Source organism: Labrus mixtus, chromosome 11 (genome assembly GCF_963584025.1).
Source record: "Labrus mixtus chromosome 11, fLabMix1.1, whole genome shotgun sequence".
NCBI classification, from domain to species: Eukaryota; Metazoa; Chordata; class Actinopteri; order Labriformes; family Labridae; genus Labrus; species Labrus mixtus.
Window position 1 is genome coordinate 15,180,611 of NC_083622.1, and position 27,323 is coordinate 15,207,933.

Genomic DNA, 27,323 nt, shown 5'->3' on the forward strand with positions numbered 1-27,323 from the left:
CTTAAGAGTTTGAATAGAGACAGATAAGAAACCTCTATTCAAAACCCAGAAAAAATGATCTAATTTGAAGTTATTATTAGCATGTCAAAATCGAAACATGTACTTTATGGCAGTATCATCATATTTTCTTCTCAGTACAAAACAAACTCATGTTCCACAGACTTTATTTCAGCTGACACAGGCAAGACAATCTTGACGCAATCTTCTGTTCAACACTGTTCCCTTCTTTGAAAACAAGAAAAAAAAACACAACAGTTATGTACAAAAATAAAGTATGGTAACAAAAAAAACATAGAAAAAGATACAAGACAGGAAACGGTTTTAATGCTTATTTATGGATGGCTGCTATAAATAGTGACAGTATTTATTTGAGCTTTACGTGTACTTAATTTTACTGTATGCAGCTCACAAAATAGTGTCTAATGATTTTGTTAATTTGATAAGAAGCCAGTATCACCGTTCTGAGTTCATCCATGACACACTGTGCCTCCTGAGGCTGGACGACTTCCCCTCTTAGTGTTTCACATGAATAATGGGGCTCATTGCCTCCATGCAGTGCAAAAAGATAAAACAAAAAAAAAACTAACATTGACACCAACCAGTGAACAAGTTATTCAGTCTCTTCACAAAAAGAAATGCTGACAAGTCTTCCCAAATCTCTCACCAGGAGAACTTTCAAATGCAACTTTTTTTTCTACTGTATTTTTTTCCACATCCAATTTTATCTTGCTCAAATTGTAGCTGTGACTGGCTAATACAATCATCTACGCAGACACGTTGCCTGAAAATAGCAGTCCAGCAAAACTAACCAAACACCAGCGTACATTTTATGTCAACAAAATGTGATGAAATGTTTCAAAAGGACACACAATTCTTTCATTTTTACGGACAAGTTCTGTAGTGTTTCACAATGTAACAGGGTCAAGAACTAAAGATTGTTATTGAAAATCTTTTTTACAAAATCTATTCATGACCGAAAATGTAACATTTGCTTTAGTTTTTGTGTTCCCCAGGAGCCGCACCACACATTTCCATCAAGACAAGATTTCAGTGTAAGCCCATTGACTCACAGACAAGGCAAGAAGTGAAGGCAGATGAGCAGAATTACAAATACAATGTAACAGAGCAGGTGAATGAGTCCGTTTAACAAAAACATGTAGCTTAGAAGCCTGCCATACACTGCGTTACAATTATAAATCACTCATATTGACTATGATTAAAAAAAAACATTAATTTTCCTGCGCTGAGCCGACAATCAAAATCTTACACCTTATGAAGTCTTTTGTTCTTAACGGCAATTTTGATTGTCACTTTTGGGGGTATAAAGCACATGTTGGTTCTAAAGAGAGCAGATGCTTCAATGAGAAGAATTTTAACAACAGTCCAGCTTCATTGTTTGTGTGCGCATACCTCTTTAGTGATCACAGACGGGTCGAAACATTGCTTCGTTGATACGTATAGCAGTTGTAGTGCATTCTAGAGACAGTTGGCTTGGTCATGTGACGCACTGAAATACAGTAAAGCAATACATAATACAATAAAAGACACTTAATTATTCATTACACAGTGTATGTACAACTCTGTTCAAAATGCTCACGTTAACTGACTCTTTCATAATTCTTTAGTTTTGACTTTGTCTCTGCCTTATTCTTTTGAAAAATTAATTTATAATATATCAAATATTTTACAGGCTTATCGTTTCACCTCTTATCCCTGCTTTCTTTTTAAATTTATATCTTTGCTTTCCTACATAGCCATAGTGGTCAGGTGTTGGTTCCCTAGCAGCCCCTTGCGCCCTCCACCCGCCCCTTGGTGCCCTCCTCCACTGCCATGGCCACAGTACTCTTGCAGGTTCTGGCGCAGAGTCACCAAAGCGGAGCCCAGGCAGGCCCGATTTGGAGCCAAGACACCCCCGGGTAACTGGAAGAGGACAGTGGCCACCCCGGCCATGCCATCGTCTGTGGGTTCCAGAGTGATGGGCCCAACCTTAAAGGTGGAGTAGGAAAAGCCCATGAGCTGAGAGAGGAAGGGGTCGGACCGGCAAAAGTGCTGGTAGCCACTGTATGTGGATGGGTGATGATGGTGTGAGCCTTGGGTTCCAGCTGTGGTGCTAGCATAGTGGTGGGTGTTCAGGTAGTGCAGAGGCAGGTGCTGGCCGCCATTGCCCCCTCCACCCAGGGCAAGGTGGTGGTGGTGGTGGGCTGTGGGTCCCGATCCTGGGTCGTGTTTATAGGAGACGGCTCCTGCCCTGCCCCTCTGGCCCACCACCACTCCTCCTAACTTGCTCGTGCGGGCATGAGCAAGTGACACAGTGCTGCCCCCCACAACTCCCCCAGCTGAAGGCAGGTAGATGAGCTGAGGCTCCTCCGGCTCAAGGTAAATGGTGAGTTTAGCAAAGGGCCTTGATGCCATCTTGGTCATCTCCTGGATGTGGCGGCGCTGCTCCCGACGGAAGTCCAGGAACTGCTTAACCTTCCACAGGAGAACGCAGACGGACAAGAAAAGGAAAAAGCAGGAAAAGAACACAGAGAAGAAGACAAACAGGTCGATGTGGGCTTGGTCCTGTCGCAGAAACAGCAGACCCTGGGACTCTCCTTGTTGCTGGTTTGTCCCCACGCCTCTCAGAGCGATGTAAAAGCGGCTGGATTTGAGGGAGTGCACCTCATGGGGGAAAGTGATGACCACACGATCTCGAACGGCTCGAACAATCAGCACCGTCTGTGGTTTCCATACAGTGATGTAGGTGATCAGTCCTTCTGCCCGCTCCTCTCTTATTTCTCTCTCTGCCCCCGGAGCCTTGGCTTGCAGCTGCAGTGGATTGTGGGAAAGCACAGGACCTCCGAGACTGGATGAAGAATTGGAAAACACCTTTATAGGGGACGGGGCTGAATCCTTCTCTGTGCCAGTCGTTGTCCCTCGGGTTGCTGATTCCTCCTCGATCTTGATGGTGTGAATCCCTGAGAAGCGGTCTACATCCACAATGAAGGTGTCGTGAGAGTTGGACACATACACCTCCACTTCGCCAAAGGTAACATCAATGGTAACCCGAATGTCCACATTGGTGAACTTTGGCTGGGCGGCAAAAAAGACAGTGCGCCCCTTGGGAAGGTTACGAATGGTGGGATCATGGAAGCAGTTGGTCTGGGACGTTGGGTCAAAGCAGCACTCAGAGTCTACGTTGAACTGACGGTAGCACTGACGCCCATTCACAGGTGTGCCATTAAAGGAGTCTTTACACTTTGCACACTAGATAGAGAAAACAAAACAATAAGAATGTGAGAAAAAACAAGTGATATTGTATAGATTTCCATGCTTGAGATCATCTTTTGCAAGTGCATACCTGTTGTCTGTAACAGTCTTTCCTGTCGCTCTGGGGGCTGCTGAGACAGGAAGAGGTCTCTGTGTTGTTTTGACAAGGGCAACCTGTACCATCATGTTCGTTACATGTGTCTGCATGGCCATTACACTGACACCTGAAACAAAGAGGAGAAAAAAACAAGGACTAGTGAGGAGAAAGGAAAGGGTGTGTTTCCTTGTTTAAACTATAAAAGCACCATATTACCTTCTGTGTTATGGTGAGTTTAAATTGAAGCATCATTTGGTCATAAAACAATATGTTGATGCAGAATAAATCCGAAAGGCTCAGCATTATTCTAACTATTGAAGTGTCATATCTTATTGTTATTATCATAGTTAAGATTTGTAATGTTGTAACAGCAAAATAATCCAGCAAATATTTCTTACTTGTCACATTTCCCCTGCAGCAGGAAGTAGCCACTGAGGCAGCTCTCACACTTGTCCCCCACGCTGTTGTTCTGGCAGTTCACACAAACAGCGTTCTCTTCTGTGGGACCCTCAGACACCCAGTCCTGAATCTGACAAAAGGGACATAGAGAGATTGTAAGTGAAAGACAACAAGACAGAACTAAGACAGCGCCAAAACTACTAGAGTAAGCACACCACTGGTGGTGGTATTCTTTTTCTCCTACAAAAGAATATACAATATAATCAGGAGGAAGCCACAGGGATGACAGATACTTACGCTGTTTGTATCCAGGGGGAAGAGCCGTGGGTTCTCAAGGGCCTTCTTATGTTCATCTCGAGATAAACACACGCCACTGTTTCCTCTGCAAAACTCCCGGCATGGACGGCAAGTACCACCCCCCTTTGCAGAGCCCACAAATAGCGGCTTACACTTCTCACAGTGTTTACCCTGGAGATAAGGGAAAGGATAAATCATCAGCAGTGAATAAGGAAAACCTGTATTTACAGTACGTGTTTGTGTTTCACCAGAAGCACTTACAATGGTGTTATTGTGGCACTCCAGGCAAACATCTGGTTTGCTAACACCGGCACAGTTGCTGTGTTTGTTGCAACTGCACTGAGAGGAGCAGTTCTCCCCGACAAATCCAAAGTGACACTGGCAAACTCCTGGGGACACACACGTCCCGTTCACACAGCCTTGTGCACACACTGGCTCACACTGACCAGAAACACTGTATAGAAGAAAGATTGGGAGATTTTGATTAACTCGTGTATTAACTGCAATCATTTTTTTTTAATGACAGTTTTTTTTTCTGCTGAGAGCATAAACACTGATTCCTGATCTCACCTGCTAAGTATGTAACCATGTTTGCAGGTGCAGTGGTATCCCTGGGGCAGGTCGTGGCAGTCCTGTGTGCTGTTGCAGTGGTGATGACCGTTGGCACATTCATCTTCTTCTGGACAGTGGAGGAAGGACCAGCTGCTGTTTCTCAGTGGGCAAACACCCTCACTCACACCTGGGAGAAAAGAATGGAAGGACGATTGTGGATAAGAATGAGAAATGCGTCAAATTAGATACATTTAGTAAGAAATGGCAAGCTAATCTAGTGAATAGAAGATATATCTCACCATCAAGTCCTCCCTGCAGACAGCGACCAGCCCCATTTCCTCCACGAGAAGCACACCAACCACACTGAGGCCTTGCAATGCACTGGGAGCACTGGCTGAGCTGAGAGCACTGGGGGGAGCAGGAGTCCCCCCCAGAGAGCAGGCGGCCACACTGACCCGCCTCACATCGCAGGGGCATGAAAGAGGGGCTCATGCACTAGAAGAAGGGCAGAGAGATCAGTTATGAAGAAACATGCTTTGGTACAAAAAGTCCCAAATAGTTTGTCAAGTTAAAGCCTGGCAGTGTTACCTGCTGCAAAGCCATGCTCCACACACAGTGCTGCCAGCCCCCATCAGAGCCTCGCGAGCCCAGACAGAGGCTGCAGTTATGGAGACTGTGGCAGGGTGGAGGGCATGGCATAGGGGGGGAAGACTCCACCTGCATGGGGGAGACGTTGAGCAGGGCGTAGCTGAAACATGTCCAGTCATAGGTGGGGTTCACACTCAGTATGCGCCTTGTTTCACCTGCAGAAATGACAGCAAGTCCACATTTTCAGTCGGGCACTTCTATGTGATTTTTCACACTTAAATGTAATAGAAATCAAGAATATCCTCTGAAAATAACTCTGTGAGTCATGACTGTCTACAATGGGTGTAACACTCGAGTCCCACTGTCTGTGATGCTTTCCGAGTCCTATCTTCAGTTTGTTTACATTACCGGGACAGCCGGCCGGCTCATCCCCTCGCGTATAAAAGTTGTTTAATTGAGGGACTAGAGAAAAGAAGAATAACATACTGTACTCACTGCTTACTTGAATGTCACGTAAGCATTTCTAGATCACGGTCATTTCGGGTAAATTTACATGCAGTGTGAAGATACGAGCATAAAAAAGATCGCTAGGATTAACATGCTAACACAACAATGCAGCGCGAGTTGTTTGGGTTTCATGCTGGTGCTCAAGGGCGACATCTGCTGGATGAAAACGCATATAAAGCCTTTAACAAGAACAACACAGATTCTGAATCTAGATGCATAAACCCAGCTATTTCATCAGAACTGCATAATAGATCTATCTACTTTCTATCCACCGTACCTGTGCGTTTGAATTGGCGAGTCCACATGCATTTTCCAGATGCTGTACACTTCGGGCAGTCAGAAGCCTCACAGCTGGTCTCAGTGCAGTTGCTGGACAGGAAGATCTCTCTCTGGTTGATCCGGCAGTCATGTTCAGACGTACAGCTGACAGAGCTGCTGATGCAGGCCCCTTCTGGACAATTTGTGCACCACTTACACTGTAGAGCAGGCTGAGAAATTCAGTGAAGAACAGAGTTTAGCTGACAAACGGTAGTAGGTTTACTGGGACTTTTTCTGAGCTTTGTTAGAGTAGGGGTGTTGTGGGTTACCTGAGTTGGATTGGAGAATGTTTTAGGGTGTCTGGCGAGGCATTCACTGCAGGTCTTAAGTCTGCGACACTGGTCTGGCTGACGAGGGGTCGGCGAGCAAGGAGACTGGCCAGTGAAACAGCCCATTCTAAAAGACAGCGACAGATGCATTTTGTTTAATTGCTGCAATAACCATCGACAAAAGAGTGCTATTTTTTTCTGCTTCAGAAAATACATTACCTCTCAGCAGTATCAGAAGATGCACAGGTTCCCCTGCACCAGAGGCAGCTGCCTGTAGTGGTGTTGCAGGCCTCCGGTGTTTGCATGAGGGCACAGGGGTCAGAGGGAACAGTCAGGGTTAGGAGTCTGCCCAGCGTGACGCCATTGAAACCTCCTGACAGGAAGAGACGACCCCCCCAGCTCGTCATGGCAAGAGACAAAGAACGATTTACTGGATCTCCTATCGCTGAGGCTGATGGAAAGAGAGGAAAAGTGGTTTGATTATGAAAAGGCAAGCTTTAATGTGATCATATAAATCTGCCAAAATGACATTTAGACAGTCACCTGGTTGTATCCAGGTGTTACAGTTGATTTGGTACAGAGACACTGAGTTACTGTAGTCTTCGGCTTCTGTCCTTCCCCCAACAATGACCATGGTGTCTTTGATCAGCGCTGCAGCGTGGAAGAAACGGGACAGGGGCTGCATAGCATAGAGGTATAGCATAGAAACAGAAGTTAAACTTTATGCATAAGTAGGAGATACATGCTTGGCTTCGTATTTACAGGCCTGTAATGAGGGTTGAGATTGGACGTGAATGATATCTGACCTTGTTTCCCTGTGAGGGGACCAGCAGAGACCAGGTAAGGTTGGGGTAGTACAGACTGTACAGCTCTCCTGAGGGCTCCACAGTCTCCACATGAAAGCGGTAGCCTCCAAAGACATAGATGGCATCAGTCTGCTCATGGTACACTGCTGAGTGGCCATACAAACCTAAAGGAAATTTAAGGTAAATACAAGGTTAAGGAAGAAAGGAAAAATTGTGCTCTTTGCAACTGTCTTGTTTTGTCTGTTAAACATTTCGGATATGTAATACTGCATTTCTGCATGAGGCAGATTATTAAAAGAACCTGTAGGGGGTGTGCCAGTATGGGGGGCTATGGTCCAGTTTCCAGAATGAGGGCTGAACTCCAGAAGGTGGTGGTTGAAGCCGTTCTCTGGAGAGTAACCTCCAATCAGCAGCACAGAGGAGTCTCTGCGGACAGTTAAAGTGTGGCCCGCCATAGCTGGAAGAAGTGCGCTCTGCCAAAGATGGAGAACATTTTAAATTGTTAGAGATAAAAAAAAAAGAAAAGAAAAGAAACAAAGACAGAAAACACCTTTATTCAGATAGGTTGTCCTCTACTAAATAAAAGTCCAAACCTTGTGTTCTCTCCACACTAAACTGCTGAGATTGAGACTCCACGTATCCATGGCAACACCATTTTGAGTCACACCACCCACCACCAACATGAAGTTGTGACTGGCTAAGATGCTTCCTGAGCCAGATTCATGACTAGTCAGCAGTGCAGAGGCATGGTGATAGCGAGGTCCTGGAGTGGAGCCTTCTTCCACAGAGCTTGTCAACATCTGCGTCCATCGGTGCTCTGACACAGAATATCTAAACCAAGCAGGGACAAAATTCTTCAGTTTGTACATCTAGATAGTGCATGCATTATAAAGTCACCTAAAATGTGCCCCTACCTGTAGACATTTCCCAGAATGCCCTCTGTCAGAGAGAGCCCCCCGTACATCCATAGGTAGCCCTGTGGTCCAGATACCAGAGTGTGGCCCATCCTGTGGAGGAACCTGTGGGCCTGGTTCTGTGGAACAGAGTTGCACATGAATGTGTGTAGAATTCAGAAGTTGTGCAAACTGAAGCTGGTTTTCCTACTGTTTCGGTTATGTTCTGCCCTTACCATGGTGAGTTGCGTGTCCAGAAGTGTTTCCCATACCAAGCTGTTGGAGTCCCGAGGAACAGAGCAGTCCGAGCCGGCCCAGCTGTCTGTGCACACACACACTCCCAGAGACTGGCAAAAAAGACAACAAAACATGGTGGTTAGAAAACTAACAAAATGTGTTCTCCCCACTTTGAGTATTTCAAAACTGTTGTCTTTTGAAATGTAATATCAGTAAATAGGTTAAATGACTATTGTCAGTAAGACAAGATGTTTTCAAACTGTCATTTTATGAATAAAATATTAACATGTCACCACAAAAATCTATGGTTGCCGTAAACAACTACAAAATAATATATATAATCTGTCATTTATAGTGCTGTGTTACAATTTACTTGCTTTATTCATTCCCAAAATGTTCTACCCTAAGATATAAGGGATACTTGTGCCAAAAGGTCAACATGAAATAAAAACAAATCTTCTGAATAATTGCCACAAATCTTACTGTATTACATGCCCCTCTCCCTTCTGCTATTCCACAATCCTGAGGACACATGGGCCGGTCGCAGTGCGGTCCAGCATATCCCTGAGGACACTGACAGAGGCCGCCTTGGCACTGGGCTCCGCCTGGACACACAGGTGATCCGTCTTCACCGTCATCTGAGCTGTGGTGACAACGCCGCACCCAGAAAGATGCATTGAAGCCCTGAGGTTTGTTTGAGGTGACGTTGGCCTCAAAGTAAACTGAGATCACACCTGGTGGTGGAAGGGAAAATACAATATGGTAAAAACTAAATTGTGTCTTTTAACACTTCAGGATTTCTATAAAAGACTGTATGAAGAAAGGATAGCACAACTCTACTGACTGGCTGCAGTATAGGTCATAATGTAGGTCAAACAGATGGAAAATTAGTTAAACTATCAAATCAAAATGCACATCAACACCCATTTACCTCATGTTATTAGAGAAAATTAAGAGTTTGTGTAACATCTTAAGAGGGTTGACTGTAACTGACTTCCTAAGGTAACATAATCTATTGGATAGTTTGTTGTTTATGTGTTGTGAAGGATGTACGGCAGCCCAAAAAGACCAACTTAATCACATTTTATTACTCAGCTCTTGCAGTCTGCCTGGAATGGACTCATGTCAAAGCAGAACTTTCTAGCTAAAATTGTTTATTACTCAATGATGATCGACGGATACCTGAGGTGGCCTCTACAGTGATCGGCTGAGTCCTTGTGGTGCCACAAAATGCCCCAATCAGGTTGTGATCGGAATGTACAACGCCGTTGCTGAGGAAACGAGGAAGGCCATCAAACACATAGACATAGGAGCTCTACAAAACAAAACAACAATAGAGAGAGTTAAACGGAGACAAAACTGACCCTTATGATGCTATAGCAGTTAACATGATCATTTGAGTGTGGGCGTTGGCGTGTGTGTACAAGGGTCAAGTTTGTACTCACTTTACAATGGGTGTGGGAGTCTGGATGTAGTGTGAGTGCTATCGGGGGACACAGTTGTCTGGGCAGACAAGGTGCCAGGTTCTCAGTCACAGAGAGGACCCACAGGCAATGAGAAAGTCCTCCTTTACCTTCTGTGCCACTTCGCCATCCCAGAGAAGAGGACAGAGGAATGGCATTGGTAGAGGTGGAGGAGAGCAGCACCGAACGGCCCTGACACTGCCGGTAACATGTGCCATTGTTCCTTTTAGACAGACAAAGATAAACAAGTCATGATGAGGAAAATTTAAATTTAAATAAAAAACTAAAAACAAATATATTTTTTAAAATGTCTAATTGTTCTTACCTAGGGTCTCCATAGTAACCAGGCAGGCAAGACTCGCAGTGTGGTCCATGAGTATTGTGGGTACAGTAGCACTGGCCTGTCTGGTTGTGACAGTATCCTCGTAGAGGGTCGCCATGGCCGTTACACTCACACTGCACACACCCCCCTCCACCAGACAGGGCTAAACCAAAGCTACCGGGCCTGCAGTGCTCACAGTGGGGGCCTGTAGTCCAATCTGAAAGACAGAGGAAGGATGTCAGCAAGAGCCAAAACTTGTGTATGACTCCACCACCTTAGTCTGGATCAGTACGAGTTAAATAACTAAAGATGCATGGAGAAGATACTGAAAAGAACCACACATGAAGTTCTCACCCTGGCATTCGTCACAGATCCCTGGAGCTGTAATGCAGGTGGAATGGAAGTTGCATCCGCAATCCACATCACACTCAACACCACTGAGAACCAGAGTAGCAGGGTCAGATGTCCACCCCAGCGAGCATTCACACTCAAACCGTGGGCTACCACTGCACTGGCCCTCACGACACTCATTGTAGCACCTGTAGGATAAACGTAGGAAAAACAAAGACTGTATAAAACATGGATGTAGTCTCAGTGACCCATGGATGTAGTGGCGTTATGAAGCGCAAGGATGGCAGTTGCGGAATTGGAAATACTATCTCCCCATACCTTTCGATTGATCTAGAAACAGGCAAAAAGGTAGAGCTGAGACGGGCCTTAAGCCTCCTCGCAAACAGCTACAACTCCCCCACCTGTAACTTTATTTAAGCCACACCCCGTATTATGAAAATGTATGCATACCTTTAAGTCTTAATATAATCAAAACAGATGCGGTATCGAAAAATTCAACCCCCTCACTAACTGAGCTACTGAGACTCAAACTGTCTCGTGTACGAGCCTGTAGACGTGTTTATTTTTGCTGTAAAAGTGGACATTTTAATATCAGACTTAAGGGGGAGTCCTTGCTTTTTGCTGCCAGCCTCTAGTGGACACTCAAGGAACTGCAGAATTTTCCACTTCCATAATGGCTTCATTTTTCAACAGCATAGGTTGCCGTGTGTGGGAGAATGATTGAAGGGGGAGTACAAGAGTACAAGAGCGACTTTGAGGATGAATCAACAGAGATCCTTACGTCTGGTTACAGTGCAGAGTGCCATCCCCCGTGTATCCTCTCTCGCAGTGGCACTCGTAGGAGGTGGGAGTGTTGATACAGGTGGCGTAGGGGTGACAGTTGTGGAGGCCCAGCCTGCATTCCTCTACATCAGGGCAGGTGGGGTAGGACCAGATGGCGTCTTGCTCCTCGTCTTCCAAGTGCTCCAGCTCCATCTCCATGTCCAGGGGTCGAGGCGGGGCTGAGGTCTGGGGCTCAGGGCTGGAGGAGCAGGACAGTGATTAGAAGGCTGATAGGGATGCACTATCCATTTATCATGTCAAAGCTATGTATGTAGAAGATCTGTTTAAGTTGGCAGGCATTCTACTGTATCTGCAGGTGATGAAAAGAAACTCTCTACATCATTAAGAAATGCAATCTATTATTATCATGCATTTTAAAAGCTATTATCAATAACATTTTATTTTTTTCTGACAAAACATTGACTGGAATATGTGGATTTTATTTATTTATGAATACTGTAAATGTTAATTATAATACTTAGTTATAAGGTGCCTCAATAAACATGTGAGGGCTTCTTTGAAAGAGGCAGTAGTTGCTTTAGCTAATTGTCATATCTAAAAGTGGATCATCCCCAAAAAGAAATTCTACCGGTCAGAAACAACCCACTCACAATATTTAGTGTATGATTGTTCATATTTTAATATATTTGGTCTTAAGATGACAGGGTACCGCATCACGTCATAGAAGTGTTAGAAGAGATTTCTTACTTTGCAGCCCGAGCTTCAGCAACAGCAACACTACAGTTATAAACCAACGAGTCGTCCATTCCTGCCCAGTCTCCCCTCAAACATCTGAAAAAGATGGAAGGAAAAGTTCAATAAAACAATAAAGAATACAACAATACAAAACTACAGTTATTTGATCATTTATTTGATAGAACAGAGATTACGTTACAAGTTATACAAATCAGATGTGTTTGTACTGTATGTATGTGTTTCTCTGTAAAGTAATATATTTGCCATACTTACTTTCCAATAGTGGGGTTGTTATAATCACCACACCAGCCACACTGGAACGTCCGCAGGCAGTCTGTGCACGTGCTTAGAGCTGAACATTGCTTACACTGGGGAACCGAATGAACACTGACGAGTAAAAGAATAAAGGAGAATATAAAATGATTGATCAAAAGTTCATTTCAAGTCACTGGCAGAGGAAATATTCATAATTTATCACAAACCGTATACTTATAATTAAGTCAGGTCTTTGTTTCATATTTGTTTAAGAAACATGAGTCTTATAGTATATATGTTTTTAAGGTGTGATCAGGATAAGAAGGTAACTGTATGTACAACTGTCATAATGATTATAGTACCTATACATACAAAAAGGAAAAGGCTTAAAAATCTCCTTATTTTACCTGTCGTACCAGTCCCTGCACTCTCCGTAGGGGTATTTTGTGAGGTAGGCAGCGAAATAGAAGCAGGCCTGGGCAGACTCACACCATGCACACTGGCTGGAGTTAGAAAGGCACTCACCACAGGTCTTTCTCCTATGCAGCACAAACAGATGACAAAAGAGATTAGACTTGGGTCGGCTGTAGGTTCTTGTTAAAATGATTTCAAATCTGAGTTTTTGTTTGAAAAATATTGGTTTTCAGCTCACTGGTTGCAGACTTTAGGACACCCTCTTGGGTCACGTATGGAACCATCTAGTCTTCCTCGACGGCTACACTGGTAGTCTCCTTTCTTGCTGGAGTTTATCTGCCACTCACAATAAGGGTCCTGGTGGGCCAAATATAGATTTGTATTAATCATAATACCAGCTTACTCTAAATGGAACTGTAATATGTGTTATAGATACATATATATTTGTATACACATTTTGAGGTGTTCTGTGAGATGTACCTGGGTACAAGCAGAGCAGTCTCTGTATTCTTCACACAAGGTGCAGTGTTGCGGTGCCAACAGCAGATGGCGTTGACTCTCTCCATTGCCTTCCCCCTTCTCTCCCTCCGGGCAGAGCACTAGGTCTGGGCTGTCCCGCAGTAGGCAGCGTGATAGAGAGGGGCACCATCCGCAGGACTGATCGGACAGACAGGCCAGACATGACATGTACCCCGAGCAGGAACCTGAGCGGTACGGCTCCAAAAACAAGAAGGAGATCTCCTAGAAAGAGAGGGGGAAATTATGGGGGAAGAAAAGAAGGTTTGAGGTCAGCTGATTTGTTCTACTGAAGGAGACTCATTGTGTAGAAAAATGACAGAAATGCAACAGTTAAAGCTCTTTCATTTTGTAGAGAAGCACAGGGTTTAAACGTGCTAGTACTCACACTCCCTCCAGGCAGAGTTCTGTTCCAGATGAGGGCCATCTCACTGGTCTGTCCAGAGCCTGAGTTGTTAAGGTAGCCCTCAGCCTGAACGAGGTAATGATTTCCTCTTGTCAGGTTAGAGAACAATCTACTCCCATCTGAGCGAGCCAGCAGCTTCAACTCTTTCTCCTGCTGGGCCGCCCAACGTCCCACCACCTCCTGCTCAGTTTGTATAGAGGTGCATAGAGAGTTTGACAAAGACAAAGTTAAAAAAAAGTTAGGTCAAAGTGGCGTCAAATAAGTACTTCTTATCTTAAAAATCTCTCATTTATTTAATTTCAAAATGCAAGCGGACTAAGGTTTCGCATTATATGATGACTCCAGGATGAATAGTCATAGTATGTTAAAGTTTTGACTTCTGAGGCAGTGATTTGAAATGATAAAAAAGCTATTGCAATGTATTTCTACATTGCATTGCACATTTTAATTGATGTGCACTTTCCCTTACCAGTTGACTCGAGTTAGGCCCTGTCGCCATCCGGGCCTCAAAGTGGAGCCTCTGAATGCGAGCCCACATGGAGACAGTGTCTATGGGAGGAGGTGCAGGCGGAGGGGCACCCCACAGCGGGTGGATGAAGCCCCTGAACTGTAAGGCTACGTCCATTTCTGTGGTGGGACTGAGGATGATGGTGGTGCTGCGGAGGATGGACACCTGGCGAAAGGGGTGAGGAGGATGGAGGGTGGTGGAGAATGGACAGAAGTGGAGACACATCAACAGAAGCTCTATTCTCTTCAAACTGCTGCACAAGTTTGACAGACTACACAATGAGCGAATTGTAAAGCAGAAAGCGAAAAATTACAGGTGAGCATTGGAGTCAAGGTGTTAGATAGCCAGAAGCACAAGGTAGGAAATAACAACAAAACAGAAAAAAACAATAATGTTCAAAAGGGATAACTACAGTAGATTGTTACAGCAATGTTGGAGGGAGGAAGGAGGGATAAGTATTAGCAGAGAGGGGATCAGGTACAACCACAGCTAGCACAGTTAGCACTTGAGATTTGGACTCCGTACCTTGTCAGGCTGGGAGTCGTTGCGCGGGTGCTGGAAGGTGAGCAGGTGCAGTCCCGGGACATAGTTCTCGGTGCGACAGGAGTGGAGGGAGGTTAGGAAAAGGGTACGCTCCCCCCACCAGCCGTACGCGCCTGAGATCTGGTCCACACGGCACGCACTTCGCTCTGTGAGAGCGAGAGGGAGAGGTCAGCAAACAAAGAACACATCTGACCTCTTTAAATCTCATCATACAGCAGTCTCCTGACGTTTACTACTGTACTGAAAGGGGCCTGATCTTTGACTTTTGTGTGACGTGTTCTCAAAAAGAGTAAAACCCCATGACCTAACTGCACCAAAGGAAAGACGGGATTGGACAAGCAAGTCAAACCACGGTCTGAGTAGCTTGTCCAGTCTCAGCAGGGTGAAGTGAAGTCAATGTTGTTCTGTTTTTGAGAGACGCCAAACAAGAGTCTAGTCCCTCCCATGTCAGCACCAAACATGTTTTTTTAAACCCTTCTCTTGCGCCCTCCTTCCTCCCTCCCTGGGTCTCACCTGACACTGGCAGGCAGGACTCATTCTGAACACACCAACCGAACTCCCCAGGGGCACGGGCAAGTGAGGCTGGAGTGCCACTGAACACCAGACAGGACTGGCAATCAGACAGGAAACGCGCCAGGCCCAGGCAACCAGTGCTGCCACACTTCGAAAAACAAAACAAGGGCTTATAAATTCCTAGGAAATCCCAGATGTGTCATAAAGTAGGAATGCATAACAAGTGAATGACCAAATGGTGCAAAGTGAAGTGTTACCGGATTAGTGGGCTGGTACTCTCGACAGCGGCCTTCACACCAGCTGCACTCAGGATTTTTTAGGCACATACTTTCATCAAGCGCCTCAGCACAAACAGCATCCTGGTAAAAAAAAACACACATATAGGTACTGTATTACAATACATTATTCCCTCTCTCGTCTTCTGTTCTCTTTCGCCTGCAGAGCATATGTACATTTGCCCATCTTTCCATATATGACTTTTTGTTTGTCTTGTATTTTCACTCACCCTGTCCCCTTGATCACTACTGACAAACTGTGGTACTTTGTAAGCCACCAGGTCTCCACGGGCAACACCACTGTAACCCCCAGCAACCAGCAGCACTTGTCCCTCCATCACAGCAGCAACATGCGAGTAACGCCCTCTCACAGCATCGCCCCCTAATACAAAAGGAAACTTTTTTTTTAATCCTCGTAACGGCAGATGTTCAGATACAACCACATAGAAAACGATCTGTGGATGAAAACTGGAGTGTGTGTGTGTGTGTGTGTGTGTGTGTGTGTTTAAACTCACTGAGTGACCATCTCTCCCCAGCAGACACCCACTGGTGACAGCCCAGGTGGTAAAAGAAGATCTCCTCATCATAGCACTTCTCCTCTTGGTAGTGAATATGGACATTACCTCCTTTGAGAGACATGCATGAAAATAAAAGATCAGTATGCACAGAAAAGGACTGATGAAAGTGGATGATGTATTTTCTACATTTCTCGGTGCTCACCATAGACCACCATGTAGTTGCCAATGACGGTGGCTGAGTGAAAAGCTCTCTCTCTGGGGCCTGTTGCCGGGAAACGGGAACGGAAGGAGGTCCAAAAGCGTCTGTCCACATGGAACACATCGGTGTTGTTCACCCTCACACTGAATCTAAGAAGAAGGAAAAAAGCCAGTGTATTTTAGTATCTATATGGATGTCCATTTCTTTAAAGTATTCGTCGGATTATTCTCAGTATGTATTTACTTTCAAACAATTTCTACCTTTGCTATTCATATCTGTATCTTTAAATACAGTTCTTAAAATAAGCAAATATTCTGACGAGACAATTGTTTGTTTTCTTTTCTAGTCGTACAAAAGTGATACAACTCAACTCTACGTGTGCAGCCAAGAATGGACAAAAGTGTTTGATCTGCAGACCCAACAACAATCAACTCACAAGAAGATAAATAATAATATAAATTAATATGACAATTTAAATGCAAAATATCCCTTTTCCTTTTTTTGAAACAAATCTTAAATCAGGTAAATACATGTGCACAGACGGGTAAATCGCTTTAAATGAAACAAAGGTGCAGTCGGTATTTCTGGCATTGAAGCACAGAAAGATTTGAAAAGAGACATCATTTGTTTGAACTTTTTCTCACCTAAGTTGACAATCATGTCTTTGAAAAGTTCAGTCATAAAAACTGGCTTCACCAGCCTCAATCCTTAAAGCACCGCTGCACATAATAATCTCAGTGTCTCTTGCACTTGTTTAGTGGGTTTCAAATCCGCTTCCCAGCGTATGTTTTTATGTTTGGTGTCCTAAAGCTTTGCAGCTTGTTATCATTTCACGTGCTGAGTCGTGTTGGTTGTGCCATCTGTATCAGTCTCTTGCCATATTTACACACTGTTTTCTTGTCTTGCATTAGTAACTGACCAAAAATTCTACAATCCCTCTTTGTAACAAATCGATTCTAAACCTCAAAATCTCCACTTGCTTCCGCCTTGACTGTACGCCCCCTCTTTTAAAGCCAAAATCAGATACTGAGAAACCATTACATCACCAAAAACAAAACAAACAAAAACATAAACTAGGCATCTAGCTGTTCTCCTCCCTCGTCAACAATCACATCCAGGACAAGTGTGCGCAAAATGTTGACAACCTGCATGTGCATCCAAAGTAGACCCATGCAACAGAGGGTGTGTACCTGGCAGTAGTCGGTCGATGGCCTCCATACACCAGCAGAGTCCTGGATGGGCTGTGGAAAACCATGGAGTGTCCTGCAGTGGCCGGGGGCTTCCCACCAGTGGGCTGAACGGGCTCCCAACGTCCAGAGCCGTGCAGGCCGAACCGATACAGAGAGGAGGAAAACATATCCTCCTCAGTGCGACCTGGGAAATAAAAAGAGAGAAAAAAACCCCATTCCATTTCATGTTGATTTATTTCCCAATTGATAAACGTACAAAAAACAAAACTTAAACCCCCACCTCCAAATACGTAGAGATAACTGTCCACTACAGCTGCAGCGTGATTGGCCAGTTTGGGAGCACCTAGTGAATTTGAAAAGCCAAGCTGTTGCCAGTCGTCATGGAGTGGACGGTACATCCACACATCACTAGCCAAAGAACCATTTGCCAGCTCTCCTCCAAAGATCACCATGTTGCCCGTCCACTCTACAGCAGTGTGAGAGTGGCGAGCCACCTGAGAGAAAAGGAGAGGGCAACAGTGATTAAACATGAGCACTTTTATCTTCCATTGATTGTGTTAACACATGCACAAAAAATAGGCTGAAGCCCGCAATGCGATAACCTGTTCAATATTGAAATAACATTTACACACTAAGTTAGAAATCCAATTATTTCAAGTCAAATTATCTTAAACACATCCAACATATTTTGGGTATACACACACTCAAATATACACAATATACATTCACATCTGTTTTATACAAATGAGTTACTGGTAAGCTTCGGAAACCCACTCCCGCTTGTACAGGACATCAAAGGAAAGGAGCGCTGCGTGGGTACTCAATCAAGCTGAACAGCAAACAGCTGCTCTTTGGGGAGGGTGGAATGACACGATGAAAAAATTGGCTTGATGTGTTTATCACTTGAGTGAAAAAAATCATCTGAGTCTGAAGAGTAAAGTAAGCAAAAACACAAAGAAATTCAAGGCACTCAGTTCTGTTACAAAAGTTAAAAAGCCTTTATTGATTCATGGCTACAGGTGAAGTTAAAAAGGTGTCAGACCTGGTCTGCAACAACGGAACAGAGTGCCTTGGATATCTTTTTGTGTTTGCCTATTTTATTCTTCAGACTCAAGATCTTTTCCACTCAAGTGATAAACAAATCAAGCCCATTTTTTCAACCCACTCCCACTTGTGTTTAGTTTTTACACAACAAATGAGGTTTCTTTATACCTTGTCACAACACAAAAAGGCTACCAGTGATAGAACAAGGAGTGTGTGTGTGTGTGTGTGTGTGTGTGTGTGTGTGTGTGTGTGTGTGTGTGTGTGTGTGTGTGTGTGTGTGTGTGTGTGTGTGTGTGTGTGTGTGTGTGTCACTTACAGGAGAATGACCATAAGACCGGCTGTCCCACTGGTTGGATGTGAAGTTATATTTGATCAGGTCACCAAGAGCTCTGTTCAGGTCAAACCCTGGGAGAGAAGAAGTTCATTCATTAACATACGTTGATATTATTAATCATTATAACACTATTAGGCAGTAGGTAACACTACGGTGAACTGGGAGACCACAGCTAAAAAAAATTAAAGATAAAATGTAACACTAATCTAATCTACTTAATAAACCATGTTTATGCGAACATGTGGATTGGTAGATTTAATAATAAAAACGAGATCCGTGTAATAGTGAGAAGCTCTTACCTCCAAACAAGTACATGGCTCCAGTGGATGACAGGTACACACCAGCAGAACCTGTCCTGGGAGGTGTGTAGGGGTTGCCCTCGCTCACACGCCACCACTGCCCGGCCCCACTATCGTCATGGAAACCAAGTTGGCAGCTTTGACCCAAGAAGCCTGGGTTACACTGACAACGGTCTCCTTTCTGTTGCAAAACACAGAGAATAAGATACAGTTAAATACCAGCCAATGGACATAGTAAAGGGTTATTCAGGGAAGGACGAGTGACATTTTGACTGTCTGTTTTTCAAGGCTTATTTGACCTATGCCTTCCCCCAGTCTTACCTTGTCACACTGGCCATTCACAGAACAAGCCTGGGAGCACAGAGGGGTTGTACAAGCAGCTCCCCCCCAACCCTGATGACAGTGGCACTTTAATGTAGAGGGATCACAGCGGCCATGACCGCCACATGCACCAGGGCACAGAGAAAAGGTGTAGGTCGCATTAAAGCCCAGCAGGTTGTAATTAGCATCACTGAAGAGGTGAAGCAGCATCTGAAGAAGAAAATGCACAAACAGACACAGAATTAGCATTTTCTATGGTTTAAATGCAATATAAAGATGTCACGACATTTACTCCTGATTACGTTACCTTTCCAGACTTGGCCTCGATAGGTTGAGGCAGAGTGTTTCCGCTCAGACTAGCTAGGAGAGGGCTCTGGTAGGAGTCTCCATCATACACAAAAATGTAGTCATAGGTACACTCTGTGTCCATGAAGGTGAAATTTAGGACAATGCGGTGACTGTTGCTGGGAGCTAAAAGATAAAAACAAGTGGAAAAAGAAAAGTGTAACAGCCTGCAAGTTTGAATTTTTTTTTTTTACATACATGTTCCTGTTGACATGCTAGATTCATAGTTTATTATACCTTTGATAAGCCACTCGCAGTTCCCATTGACAGAGTAGTTTCCTGGCCCATCTGTGACATAGCCTGGTGGTCCCCTCAACACCTGTCTGTGGCCCTTGCAGTCCCCCGCCTGACACACTGGTGACTCAGCCAACAGCAGAACCGCCAGGATGAAGCACACAGGGAGGGGGAAGGCCATTACTGGCACAGCCTGTTTGTTTGGAAGATAAAGCCAAAGACGCAATCACTGAGTTTAGGTCTTAATAAACGTGTCGCCAACAAAAAATGTGCAGCGTAATTGTAAAGCAAATGTAGACAGAGCCAAACAATTCAGAAAAGTCGAGCATCTGAAAAAAAGGGCAAGTTACAAACAGAACAGTGGATTATTTATAAGGAAAACAAATTCTCGTGGTTTTTGCATTCCCTGACCGTGATCAAGTTATCGCTGTCTGTTGGGTATCAAGATTAAGATTAAGATTTAAGATTAAGATTTACTTTATTGAAATTTCAGTTTTTACACTCTGTAAGTCATGAACACACACATAGGCTGAAATGTACACACACATGCAGAAACAGGATCCTATATGCACTAATGGAGAGAAGCCAGAGTGACGGAGCGGCCCACAGTGGGCGCTCATGGGCTGATGGTGGGGGGGTTTGGTGCCTTGCTCAAGGGCACCTCTGCAGTGCTCAGGAGGTGATCTGGCACCTCTCCAGCTACCAGACCAACTCCCATATTTTGTCCGCACCGGGACTTGAACGGCGACCCTCCGGTTCCCAACCCAAGTCCCTACAGACTGAGCTACTGCCGCCCCACAATTGTGCACTTTGGGTTCTTTTCTGTTGAATTGTATTTAATTATTTTTAGCATTTTGCATTTGTTATGTTCTTGCTGTTGTTAATGTTATCTGTGTTTGGTTCAGTGCGTTCTTGTTTGTCAAAGCACTTTGTAAACCTGCGTTTTTAAAAGGTGCTATATAAATAAAGTTATTATTATTATTATTATTATTATTATCATTATTATCTCTTTACTGACTGATTTTCCTCAGGAATCGAGCTGAAATACGCATGACCCTTATGTTATCTACTCTGCTCTCTGTTCTGTTGAATTAAACAAATCTAAAGTGATTTGTTTGATATTGTGCATTTCGAGATATGTGGAGAATATACTGCTCTGATGAAGCTAACTCATAGCCCTACAGTAACCACTGCACCAATCACACAACACGGGCCAAATATGTAACAGAGTGTCGTTCAAATTGAAAAGTAATAAAAAGAAAAAAGTAGAAGTTAAATACATGTTTCACATCAGTTTAACATAAAGAAGAAGCCCACTCGTTTCTGTAACTAGGGGCTCCCCGCAGACTATGTCAACAAAGCTAATGTTGCTAAGCTACAGTAGCTAACTGAGCCCCGTTAACAGACAAGAGGCCAGTCTTTATGACCGTACTCACCACTTCCTGTTTCTTTGCTCCCATGATGATTTACATGTTCGGTGAGCCTTTAACGCTAGCTACCACATGAGATAACTTCACGTTACTGACTGCTCAAGGCTGACAGCTAGTAGCTCCTGACTTGGGAGTCCCTGCAGATGAGGCTACAACACAGTGGTCGGCTAGCCTGCTCAAGAGCTAGCCGCAGCGACTCAGACAGATCCAGATGCGTAATCGCGAGCGGCTACAACATTTACCCGTATAAGTCATTCTTTAAAGTAATTATTCGTCATGTAATCACAAGTCCATTACTCTTTCATTGGTTGGAAAGGCCACCGACTAACAGTGAAACCTTGCGCGGATAGCTGCAGTCCATCTCTCCTTGTTTTGGTGTTTTTCGGCTGACTAGCACAACCAGTGGTTGCAAACACAAAAGGCTGTGCTGCAAATATTAAAGCACAACGCCGCCATCCAGTGGAGAAGGGAGCAAACTTGTTAACATCTGGATATGAAAGATGAACCAGCACAATCTCTAAAAAAAGCACTTTCCTTCCTTTGCAAACAGCTATTACAAGTTTTTGATGTCCTGTTTTATATTTAAAAAAAACCAAACATCCAGCTTGGTTTAAATGTGTTTTATTGAGAGTTCATCTGGAAACAGCATACAGATGAAGAGTAGTGGAGTATATCCTGTTAACTGTTTCCTGGCCACACTGATGAACAGCATCCATAATACAATTATATCAAAACCAACACAACACCACAGATCATGTAAACCAGGGATGGGCAACTTTGGTCACAGCAAGGGGCCACATTCATTTAATTCTCACTGCCAGAGGGCCAAATTGTAAGATACAAAAACAATTACGGTCAATTATTATCTTAACATATACCAGTTGTCAGATATTATTATGTACATATTTCAGATTTTCATGATTTCATGGCAGATTGTGTCATGTTTTCTAAATGTTTCCAATTAATTGATATGTAAAAAAATGACCCGAGGGCCACGTTTAGGGTTGATGGGGGCCGCCAGTTGCCCACCCCTGATGTAAACACTTTAGACCACACAGTTGGAGCAGAATCAACATCATAATAAAGTGCTCGAACAATCAATAGAGCACATTTTCCAAACGTAAAGTCAGTCCACTTTTTATATTCCTGACTGAACTGTATATAACAGCCCTGTAAGCCCAAAAAGCAAAGCAACCTAAATATTGCATTCCCAGTTAGTTAATTCCCGGTTTTTTTGTATAAAAGAGGATTTTGCTTAATTACATTCTGCGCATTAATAACTGAAGAGGGAATATTTGATCAAACCCTTCAGAAGTTATTTTGGCAATTTCTTTTTTTTTTTTTATTCTGGTCTATCTCTATTTTATAAAGTGACAAATTGTTGGCCCTGGCACGGTTGAAAAAGGTGTGCTTTGGCAAGCTATCAATCAATCTTTCAATCAGTCTTTATTTGTATAGCGCCAATTCATAACAAATGTTTTCATCTGCACACAAAAAAGCAGATGAAAAACCTTACCCTTTGTTATGTCACCACTAAACGGTATGGTTACTCATGCATGAGCACAAACACGGGTATGCAACGTATAGCCAAACAGTGCGGCCGTTCATTTCGACAATCATTTTAAAGGATAGCGACAACAGGCTTATGTTGGTCAGATGCAGAGGTCGAGTATTAACTCAAAATTTAGATAGATGCGAATATTCAGAGTCAGCTGGATAAAACCCACAAGAACTCGGAGGTCTTTGGGAATATCCGCGATTATCCAGTATTACAACATGATGACGTATGTACAAGAGGTACCACGTATCATGCTCACAAATTTGAGTGCAGGCCAGAGGGGGACTGGGGAGGGGGGACAATCGGGCTTTCAGCACAGCATGGGGCCTTGGCCTAGTGCGAGTGCATCCTTAAAGTGATGTTGACTTCTCGCCTTTAATTAGAATTACAATTTTAAGACCTACAGCCATGAAGCTCTTTTTGTATAAAGGCATATCATGAAGTGTGTACAGCCATTTTTCCTGGAGCCAGGATGATCGGTGTACTGTGGAGCCCAGGGCCAAACATAGGAAATATCTTCTCATCAAACTTATGAGTTAAAGTGACCAGGTGCTTTGCTGTTACCCCATCAAAAAATGACACCTCTCCTTTATCAATATTAAGCTTAACTCTGATCACTTCAAGACGCTGCTGCACCTCTAGTTTTGTACGCTCAGGTGTTAAGGCAGTGTACACCCCTTCCCTCAGTGCTATTAACCACACGCCGCGGTTTGTAGAGACTGTGAACTTCTTTTTACGAGCCACTGACTCTTTGCACACTCCCACGACCCACTTTGGGCAGTCACCAACAATGACGTCCCATCTGTGTTTCCCTGAGGTGTAACCTTCAACACCCAGGACAAAGACGCAGGAATCAAAGCGCTCCGGGTTGTCAGGGGCGGTCAGCCGCTCTGGGCTCTCCTTCACACTGGTCAGGTCTGCATTCAAAGACAGCCACGGAGAGGCTGTGTTTGGGTTCAAAACCACAGGATCTGCACACAGGAGGAGACAGGATGCGGCTAATTCCATGTTGCAAACAACGATTATACAGACAAGAATGCTGGCGTTTGTGACAATATTCAAGTAACTGTTCCCCAAAACCCAAAAGAGGTCAAACTGAAGTAAAGTCTCCCAGTCATTAACACCTCATTCCTCACTCCCACAGTGTAATTTACTCACTGTATTTGACATGGGCCTGCATGTTTTTCCAGATTTTGAAGCTCAAAGCGCCGACATGCTTGCCAATATTCAAAAGACAGTCTTCACCAAGGCGACGGTCTTCACCATCCCACTGGGTTCTAAAGCAAAGATGGCAAGATGGGATTAGTAGGAGACATTAAATTCACATGAAAAGTAAATGGAAAAATATACTTCCCAGTTTACTTTACAGTTGATGTTTACCTTTATATTATCTAGCACACGATACGTGTTATGCCTGCAGTAAGATTTACCATTACTTACTTTCTTTTTAAATTCCGGAAATTCTGAAACACAAAAGAGAATAACCAAGATCAGTTCAACCTCAAAGACAAAACTCATTCTCAGCACTGTGTGGATGAGCCGCGTTCTCTTACCTGCAGGAGGGGAAGATCCTCATTTCCCATCTCTTTCTTCAAAGAGTCAATGAGCTCTTTCAGGGCAACAATGTCTTTTTTTGTTTTGTCATTCAGTTCCTGTAAGGCAAGAATCTTCTCCTCCTCCTCAGAAGCAAGGGCTTTCAGACGCAGAGCTTCCTCTCTGACAAGCACCTGTCGGAGCCTCTCAAACTCTGCCTTGATCTGCTCCTCCGCCTGCCCAGCTTGTTGCTAAAAGAGGAGAGTGCACATATTGATTATATAGGCATGAGATATAGTGTGTTGTGTGACTCTTTAAAGGTGTAGCAGTTCCTGTTGAAGGAATAACACAGTGACAGTCATGACAATAACTTTACCTTGATGTATTCCACTGCAATGCTGATTTTATGTGTTGTTTTCTTGTATGAGTCCACTTTCTTTTCAAAGATCTGGACTCTGAACCCCAGCTCCTTCTGCAGGAGACAAAAAAATAGAGGTAACCATAAGCAAAGAATGTCAAGGAAAAGAAAACATTTTAAGGTAGGTGCCTGGTTACTATAACATGAATTCACACTGGGGTAGATCATTTCTTGTCATATGATAGTGGTGGGTTGAAGGTCATCATAAGTGACCACAAATACTTGATTTCAAGTAAGGCAAGGCATAAAGGTGCATAAAAGACTCCAGTCCAAAGGCGTTCTTGGCATGAGTTTGTAGGGAAGAGGGTTGGCAGATGAAAAGTCTGATAGAAATAAAGAAGTACAATCTTTTAATATTGTCATCAATGTAACCTGTAGGGGTGGGAATCACAGGGCAGCTCACAATATGATCTGATACAATATGTGATAGGTGGATTACAAGTATGTTAATATCATAATGCAGCAATTTTGCAGTAATTGATATACTGCATGCAATCACAAGCTAATACATTTCCATATCTGATTAACTGAAACAATGTAAAATGCCTCTAATAAAAGGTTAAGTGAAGGATTAATGTGTTTATTTTTACTGCAATTTGGTGTCAGTTTCACCTCTCATTATACTTTTTTTATTTAACCTCTTCTACCACTGTCTTTTTAATCTTGTATCCTGTGTCAATTAACGTCCATGTTAGAAATTCATGTCATAAGCACCATGAAGAGCCATGAGAGAGTGCTGCTTTTTTAAATTAAAATCTCGATATTAGGCACCAGCAATTCGATAAATGTATCACACGAGTCAGGACGATGATATATGGCTGTGGTAAATTTGAATTTTCTGTTCAAGGATTAGGCAGAGGTCTTGTGTTTAGCACAGCGGTGTGGAAGGGTATTTTTGTATAAACTACAGCAAAAACTGATAGACCACAGCATTGGATTTAGACATCACCATCAACAACTAAGTAATGCATGTTTGAAAAATATAGAGTGTCATGAATAAGTCAGTTATTGTATAACTGTGGAGGAAAATTGTGTAACTACAGGAATTTGTAGCCTCACTGTGTAGTCCGAGTCTTTTGTTTTGGTTTGTAGATCAAATCAAGTTTTTCTTTTATTTCCAGCGTTAACATTTATTCTGAAAGGAATACACCCCCCCCCAGGTGAAAACACTTTACCTTACATATTGGTGCTCCGTCTCTCACTGACCACAGTCTGTGTGTACTATGTAGGGACACACAGTCCACACACACTGGCTCCTCGTCCTTCTCGCAGTAGAGCTCCAGAGGCTTCAGGTGAAGGTTACAGATGTCCCCACTGGCAAGTTTCTGGTTCGGCCGCAGGTGTGAGTGTTTAAGAAAGGTGTCACATGCGTCGCTGAGCGCGCGGTTGGAGACGTCATGTCCTTCCTCAAAGTCCGCCTTGCACAGTGGACACTTTTTGTTGTTCTTGAAACTTCTCTGAAGACACTCCCGACAGAAACTGTGGCTACATTTGAGCAGCACGGGGTCCCGGAAGATGCACAGACACACGGGGCAAGTCAGGTCCTTCTGGAGAGGTACGGGCTCCTCCGACATTTCTTCATCCATACTGTCAGCCATGGCTTCCCCGGGCCCTGTTCAAGTTTACTTTCGTTATTGACAAAACTCTGAACAAGACAAATGTACATTTACTGGGCTCTGTGTGAGACGTGATCCTTTCTACCAATTAGCCGAACTTACTTTAAGAGAAAACGTAGTATCACGGACAGCCTTAAAAGCAGAAATAGATGACAGCACGAAACCATAGACTGTAAATATTACACGAAACCAGTCCCGCCCTTCTTCTTCTTCTTTGGTCGGTGTCCTCTTCTCCGAAGGATTTCTGGTGGGCTGTACTTAGAAAAGTGTCACGCTTGCCTCAGCACACAAGGGGGTTTGGTGAATATTTTAAAATGTTAAATACAGACCAGTTGACTGGAGACTTTTTAGGATCCCCTGGTCCTTAGCTGTCTCTAAACTCCTTCCGTGTTTTAGTGAGAGCAAACCAGAGCAGGGTTTAAACAACACTGTCCTCTAGTGGATATGACGCTTTTATTTTTATTTTATTGCAGCCTTTCATAGTTAAACGAGTTAAACACAAACCTTTAAACACAGACATTGTAAAGGGATGTTGAGACTGTACGGAGAGAAAAAAAACATTAATAATAAACATAAATATTTAAAATGAAAGGAGAATAAAAAACTCAGAAGAAGAAAAGCACTAGGGTCATATAGTGAAGCAGCAAAAACAGTTTTTTTTAGCCATAATTACTTTTAAAAAAAACTTGAACTTTGAGTTTCCTTTTCCATTTAGGTAAAAATAAATAAAAAACGATCTGTAAATAAATTGTTTAACCAAATAACTTTCCAAAGGACGTTCAGCAGTTTGAGGGTGTAACAACATGTCTTTTGATTCAAGCCAACTCTGAAACACAAAACATAACTCCTGAAAAGGTTCATACTGGAAAAAAATACAATCAAAATTAACACGAGTTATATAATTGCAATAATAGCTCAAAGAAGTGATGGGTTATGAGAAGTTGATACAGGTCTCATGTGGATGTGTGTGTCTGAGGTCTCCACTTGT

General features: G+C 43.5%; 2 protein-coding genes across 3 annotated transcripts; both read right to left on the reverse strand.

Moving 5' to 3' along the window:
- Positions 1-147: 147 nt before the first annotated feature.
- Positions 148-26,560, reverse strand: megf8 (multiple EGF-like-domains 8). Of its 2 annotated transcripts, none has more exons than XM_061050261.1 (44): positions 26,438-26,560; positions 19,784-19,973; positions 19,509-19,672; positions 19,202-19,411; positions 18,881-19,061; positions 18,564-18,652; positions 17,484-17,697; positions 17,204-17,387; positions 16,017-16,162; positions 15,812-15,922; positions 15,527-15,678; positions 15,279-15,380; positions 15,022-15,169; positions 14,491-14,654; positions 13,927-14,130; positions 13,440-13,637; positions 13,016-13,276; positions 12,774-12,892; positions 12,529-12,660; positions 12,140-12,253; positions 11,879-11,962; positions 11,130-11,369; positions 10,352-10,536; positions 10,001-10,214; positions 9,658-9,898; positions 9,395-9,527; positions 8,696-8,946; positions 8,212-8,322; positions 7,997-8,115; positions 7,676-7,913; positions 7,384-7,555; positions 7,083-7,246; positions 6,820-6,955; positions 6,496-6,727; positions 6,277-6,403; positions 5,967-6,177; positions 5,183-5,397; positions 4,894-5,089; positions 4,613-4,781; positions 4,304-4,496; positions 4,043-4,213; positions 3,745-3,875; positions 3,341-3,473; positions 148-3,246 (listed from the first exon to the last, which is right to left on the reverse strand). In XM_061050261.1, the coding sequence occupies exons 2-44, from the start codon at positions 19,959-19,961 to the stop codon at positions 1,747-1,749; spliced, it is 8,637 nt and encodes a 2,878-aa protein (XP_060906244.1). In that variant the 5' UTR covers positions 19,962-19,973; positions 26,438-26,560; the 3' UTR covers positions 148-1,746. The 2 variants fall into 2 exon arrangements, with proteins under 2 accessions (XP_060906244.1, XP_060906243.1); XM_061050260.1 differs by lacking the exon at positions 26,438-26,560 and adding an exon at positions 21,217-21,582.
- Positions 21,816-26,763, reverse strand: trim35-28 (tripartite motif containing 35-28). The gene is made up of 7 exons (XM_061050262.1): positions 26,665-26,763; positions 25,895-26,331; positions 24,678-24,773; positions 24,322-24,552; positions 24,209-24,231; positions 23,927-24,045; positions 21,816-23,739 (listed from the first exon to the last, which is right to left on the reverse strand). The coding sequence occupies exons 2-7, from the start codon at positions 26,315-26,317 to the stop codon at positions 23,204-23,206; spliced, it is 1,428 nt and encodes a 475-aa protein (XP_060906245.1). The 5' UTR covers positions 26,318-26,331; positions 26,665-26,763; the 3' UTR covers positions 21,816-23,203.
- Positions 26,764-27,323: the final 560 nt, after the last annotated feature.

Coding starts and splice junctions, on each gene's coding strand:
- megf8 (XM_061050260.1), bottom strand. CDS start 21,240: ATGGGAGCAAAGAAACAGGAAGTG. Junction 18,653..18,880: donor AGCCATGTACTTGTTTGGAG/GTAAGAGCTTCT, acceptor CTTCTCTCCCAG/GGTTTGACCTGAACAGAGCT. Junction 6,956..7,082: donor TCCCCTCACAGGGAAACAAG/GTCAGATATCAT, acceptor TATGCTATGCAG/CCCCTGTCCCGTTTCTTCCA.
- trim35-28 (XM_061050262.1), bottom strand. CDS start 26,317: ATGGCTGACAGTATGGATGAAGAAATGTCGGAGGAGCCCGTACCTCTC. Junction 24,232..24,321: donor AGGATCTTCCCCTCCTGCAG/GTAAGAGAACGC, acceptor TTTGTGTTTCAG/AATTTCCGGAATTTAAAAAG. Junction 24,046..24,208: donor TTCCGGAATTTAAAAAGAAA/GTAAGTAATGGT, acceptor TCTTTGCTTTAG/AACCCAGTGGGATGGTGAAG.